General features: G+C 33.2%; 1 protein-coding gene across 1 annotated transcript in view; it reads right to left on the reverse strand.

Moving 5' to 3' along the window:
• The window catches only part of LOC113822555 (anoctamin-7), a gene marked incomplete in the record, with an annotated part of 71128 nt that overhangs the window by 54732 nt on the left and 9776 nt on the right, over nt 1-6620 (reverse strand). Inside the window, 1 exon segment of the mRNA XM_070125544.1 lies at nt 6591-6620. Coding sequence (XP_069981645.1) covers nt 6591-6620 — 30 coding nt within the window.

The raw sequence follows: 6620 nt of genomic DNA on the forward strand, positions 1-6620 counted from the left end.
ATCTATCTCCCCCTCTCCCCCCTTCTCTCTATCCCTTCCTCCCACTCCCTCCCCCCATCCCTCTCTTTCATTCCCTCTCCTTCCTGCCACCCCCTCTCTCCCTCCCTTTCACTCTCTCGTTTCATTCTGATTCTCTCTGTCCTTTAAACTGCAGATAGAAAAGAGAGATGATCCACAAACGATGTTTCTTTCTTTCTCTTTGAATTTCTTTGCTTATATTAATAATTCATAATTATCATCAAAAACAGCAGTAGTAGCAGGAAAAACGTCATCCTCATTGTTATTATGATCTTTATCATAATTTATATGATTATCATTATCATCGTTTTTATTCTTATCGCCATCATTAATTGATGTCATAATTGTTATAATAAATCATCATTCACAAACATCCGTGGGCGCACACATACACAAATACAAACACATCCACGCAAGCACACACGCGCCCACAAACACACACACACACACACACACACAAACACACACACACATCGAGCTTTCTTTGCCTCGCATTCAGAGCATGCTAAATTCGGAACACTCTTAGGTTAACATTGCAGAGATACGTTGCAATATGCAAAATCGCGTTCCTTTATTGCTTTACATATTTCAGCCGATTCTTATGTAAATCTGCGAAACAAAAATGGCGTAAAGTCTATCGTCGCTTAATATGTCTTAAAAAAAATATTGCTGTTGAATTATCTATCTGTATTATTACTTCTTATTATTCTTATCCGTTTTTGAAATCGCATATATTGAATTACCTCTCTGTCTGTTTATTAGTCCATCTATCCATATATCTATTGATATGTCTATACATATCAGTCTGTCTATCTATTCTTCTTTCGATTGCTCTATCTATTCAACTATCTATCGCTATATCTATACATCTACATACATTTCTGTGTTTCTAAATGTGCACTCATACACAAATACAGTATAATAAGTAAAGAATGCAAATGGAGTACACAACACACACACACATACACACACACACACACACACACAGATACATACACACACACACACACATACACATACACACATACACACACATACACACACACACACACACACATACACATACACACATACACACACAGATACATACACACACACATACACACACAGTTACATACACACACACACATACACACACACACACAGACACACACACACACACATACACATACACACACACAGATACATACACACACACACACACACACACACAGATACACACACACACACACACACACATCCATATTACTGAATGATCATTATCAAAATTCCAATCATCCTAAAACCTGCACTAATACTGTCATTAATTATCATAATTTCTATCTTTACTATTACTGTTTCCCTTGCTATTACTATTACCATTATTATCATTATCATGGTTTTCATTATTATCATTATCATTATTATTTTATCTATTATCTTTATTATTATCATCATTTTCATTATCATAATCATCATTATTATTATTGTTAACAATAATATCACTACCATTATTTTAATGCTATTATGACTTTTATCATTTTCATTATCATAATTATTGTTATTATCATTATTATCACTGTTATTACTTTTATCATAGACATTATTATCATCATTGTAATTATCATGATTATGATTAATAGTATCATTATAATTATTTACTCTATTATTATTATCAATATTATGTCATTATCGCTGTAATTAGTTCATTTAATTTCCAATCGATTATGCTTATGTTCATGGCCCTTATTATCATATCTATTCTATGCTTATCATAATTACCAATGCTGTCAACGTCATTAACATCATTGTCAACATTAATTATATAATTATCATCTTTACCTATGTCATAAGAATCATATTATCTCCTCTGCCATTATGACCCAAATGAGTAATGTCATTCTCAAAAAAAAAAAAAAAAAAAAAAGTTAAATCCTTATCATTATTACTGATGTCGTGAATACCATTTATATCACTATCAGCCATAGAAGCGTTTATAATTCATCAGCTTTATTTACAGTTTGCTTTTATTATTACTATCTCTATCGTTATTGTTATTACCATTATTGTTGAATAACAATGATTTTCGCAATCATTATCATCGTCAGCATTATGGTTATCATTACTATTCACATTGCCACTAACTCTAGAATGTCATTTTTATCAGAACCGCTTTTATTAATATTATATCAGTACCATCAGAAGTACTATGGTTAATCAATCTGCAATTTCTATATATATATTTCTAGAAACATTCTACCGAATATAACATCAAAGTTGATATTCTCAGTTCCGTTATCTAGATTTTAGTTTTACCAATATTACTGATATTCATTTAGAGTCGCAAATGCAAAAAGTGTTTTACTTATCTTTACCACATCAAGTTCTAATGCTGTTGCTACTATGATTTTTGTTCTATACTATAATGAATATAGGCAGCATAAACGGCATCATTATTCTGATTACCTAAGCTGTACATTTATTATGATTCCTGACTGATGACTTTCTGTGGCATTACAAATGATTAAGTCGGGACAGTAAATCCGACAGAATTGTTTACACACATAAAGAACACATTTTCCGTTCATTTCTCTTCCAATTTGACGGAAATCAGCCACTCACTTTTAGATATATATTTAATTCACTTTTGTAACTACAAGATGTCGACACACTGATGTTTCCAAAAATTAACAGACAGCGTTGCACAACAGAACTATGCTGCTGAGAAACATTAATATCTGTACATCTATTATATCATATTTGATTTTGATCGTGTTGTCGATTCTTCGTTCTTATAATTACTGTAGATAAAGTCCATGGTTTATGAATATCAAGATAATTTGTTTTAATTGTTGAAACTAATATGAAACAATAATGATATCTTAATAAATAACATTCGTTGAGTCTGCGGAGGTCCAGCGAGATTATTATCGTTAACTTCATTGGGTATATTGCCACTAACTCTACACTAACACTAACTTGTATCATCATTACTAATAAAGATATTGTACTTGCAATGTTAACATCATTATCGTTATTATCATCATTATCATTATTATTATCATCATAAGAATCCTTAATATTACTATTATTGTTATTATTATGATCATCATTATCATTATTACTATCATTACCGTTGCAATTACTACTGCTACTATTATTATTATTATTATTATTATTATTATTATTATTATTATTATTATTATTATCATACCATTATTATCATTATTATTATTATTATTATTATTATTATTATTATTATTATTATTATTATTATTATTATTATTATCATTAATATTATCATTATCATCATCATCATCAATATTACTGTAATCATCATCATCATTATGATGTATAAAGAATCTTATAATCATTATTGCTATTACTATTATTACTGCCATTATCCTTATCATTGTTGTTATCATTTACATCTTCATTTATAAGATTATTATTACTACTAAAATTATATGATCACCAATTCTATTTTTATCATTGGTATTATCATCATTTCCATCATCATCTTTGTCATTATCGATTTTTTATTTTTCTTCATCGTTTCTAGATTTCTTTTTTTGTTATGAACTTTTTATTTGAACCACTATTGTTATCATTTTAATTTTCATTGCTGTTATCCTTTTATTAATAAATTTTCATTGTTCCAACCATTTTCATCCAATTTACCTATATCATTATATACTACTATAATCATCATTAGCAAGACTTACTGTGATCTTCATGATAATACTTTTCATTCTTACTTTCTGCCGCTACCATTACAGTGGTTATCATTATCATCATAATTAATACGTTGACATTATGGTTCTACATCTAGATTCTAGTTTCCTTTCCTGTGGTTCCTCCATGTCTAAAAATCACCTCTTTTTGTCACAGGAAAGGAATTCGATTAAATCCAATATGCAGTGACATCTAAACACAGAAAACACGTTTTTTGAGGGGTCTACAGTACAGACTACACAGGACATGAACTTGAATAGGTGACATGAGGGTTGAGAACACCAATCTACGTTTTCTACACAGCTACTTTATGTGAGTAGATAGGGTAAAGATATTGAATCCATTAATCGTATCCTAATTCTAAATCAGTCAAAATCATTGTTTTGTAGTTGAATATCTAAATATAAAAGGCTTGTGCTATAACTACATAACAGGTATGATACTTCTCTCTCATTTCACATTGGGGTATTCTTTATGATTTTGTAATCACTAGTTTCCATCAACTAACATTATCTGCTGCATTCTAACATCAAATCTCTATTCGTAAAGTAGCAGGCAAATTTCCCTCCGACTTTTATTAAATTTACTCTCTATATACCTACTGCTTCGACCATCTTAATTAAAATATATATTTCTTTCGTTAGTCGATGATACGTTCCTCCATTATCCGGTCATGTTATTATCTACAACAAAACTAGAAACAAGCACTAAAAGGGAAATGCGATGCTGCTTTAGCGTCATGCAGCTCAACTAGCAAGCAAAATGCAACATGCTTTTGATGCTACTAGGCTGGGAGGCCGGCGAGAGGAGAGCCAGAAATGCACGGGAAAGTATTATAGATATCATGCTCGATATCTGTTTGTATACTTTAGATTGCATTTTCTTAGATGAGCACGAGGATTGAGATTCTTGTGACGTCATGTTTAAAAAGTAGACAAAAAGACTGATGACTTGTGTATGTTTTTTTATTTTTCTTAAACTATCTTTCTCAATATCTACTAAAAAGTTTTCTTTCAAATACACTATATAATATACAATACATACAAATTTGGGTTTACTTTCCATTGACTAGAAATCCCCGTAATACGATACAAATAAGAAATGATCATAACAGTTACAAAAACGATCTGCACCTGCAATCGAACACACAAAACGCGGAATGAATTTTTAATTAAAAAGCAAATTAACTCCCCTCCTGGAAATGAGTTTACAAAAGCGAATTGCAACGCCCCGTCCTTTCGAGCAGCCAACAGTACAATTCTGTTAATGGGAATCCGCCCTAATCCCCTGTGTCATCGACCTGCCGCTGAACAGGGATCAAAGGACCATTACCCACCGCACACCACGTGATCTATAAGCACGTGACGTCACTCTCAGCGCCCCTTAGGATCTCCTCGCGACTTCTCTCTTTTTAGGAGAGATCTGGCTCTCCCGCGGCTCCTCCGAGAGATAAGAAGCCAAATGCGCAAGACTAGGACAGTTTCTTGGATAAATTCGCTGTAAGAAAATACTTTTAATCACCCTTTTTTAGAGAATTTATTTGAGCATGAATATAATAGAAAATGGAACTGTTTTAGGGACTTTGCACGCATCAGTAAAAATAAATATATAGATATTTTTAGCAATACAACAAAAGGGCGAAGTTTCTTGATATTGTACGCGAATTAGAACTTTAAGACGGAAAGCAGAAATTGCCTTTCAATACATCACCACTTTGAGAATGTTAATTAATCAATTAGGGAAAAGGGAGCGAGAGAAAGAAAACATTGAATTTACCGAAGAAACCGTCTGCCATTAAAAAAAAGGGAATTTGTGCTCACTTGGTTATGACTTTTCTAGCGGGAAAAGAAGGAAAAATTAGATTAGTGTGAAATTGGACGTGAGTGCTTTTTTTTGCAATGATATGTTTTTATTTACTGATTTGTTAGATTATCAGAGGGATTGTCTGACACAGGGCTTTTGTCATTTATTCCTACATTTCTCTAAAGCACCGTATGCAAGATTGATTTGATTTGATCTGATTTGACTTTGTGAATGATCGAAACTGTTTCACGTTTGACTTTTCTTTTCTTCGTGATGTTTTTGTTTTTGTTTCAAGAATTATATCCTTTGGGATGTGACCACACTGATGGCCCAAGTTGCAGTTAATTCAAGAATATAATCTATCATTTTTAGGCAGTGCTTGTGTAGGTGAATGTGTGAATGTAAAGTATGGATGTAGGAGCTTGTGCGTGTGCGTGTGTGGTTGTGTGTGTGTGTGTGTGTGTGTGTGTGTGTGTGTGTGTGTGTGTGTGTGTGTGTGTGTGTGTGTGTGTGTGTGTGTGTGTGTGTGTGTGTGTGTGTGCGATCTGTGTGTAGGTGTGTTTGTCTGTGTATGTAATCATCTCGCCGCATGTTCAGAAAACTTGATAAAATCCATTCCAAAGATTCCCGCCGAAACCGTGTCATCACATCCTGTGGACTTTCTGCAAGGTCAGCGCTGGCCTAGTTGCGCGACTGACCAATTTCAGATTCGTGTTCAAATCCTTCTAGAACGCGTATGAACTAGGAATTTAGAATGCCTTGCACTACGATGCAGTGTGGTTAAGAACGTTGCATGCACAATACAACTGTCTAAAAGCCCAACATTGTGCAATGGGAAAATGAAATCAGTAGAATGTGTGCACACGGAAACAAAGACAAAAGATTACTGTTATGACGAGATTCCGTGAGTCTGGAGCGAATTCGTGAATCTTACTGTGCTCTTGCAGAACAGTACAGTACTTTAGCACATCAGAAGCACCAGTGAATGAGACTTTATGACCGCAAGCTTCCTACATCCAACAGTTAAGAGATGCGCTTGACCACAGCCTCCTTACCTGTCAATCTTGGACTTCTTGAAGGCGCAC

Source organism: Penaeus vannamei, chromosome 9 (genome assembly GCF_042767895.1).
Source record: "Penaeus vannamei isolate JL-2024 chromosome 9, ASM4276789v1, whole genome shotgun sequence".
Taxonomy (NCBI): domain Eukaryota; kingdom Metazoa; phylum Arthropoda; class Malacostraca; order Decapoda; family Penaeidae; genus Penaeus; species Penaeus vannamei.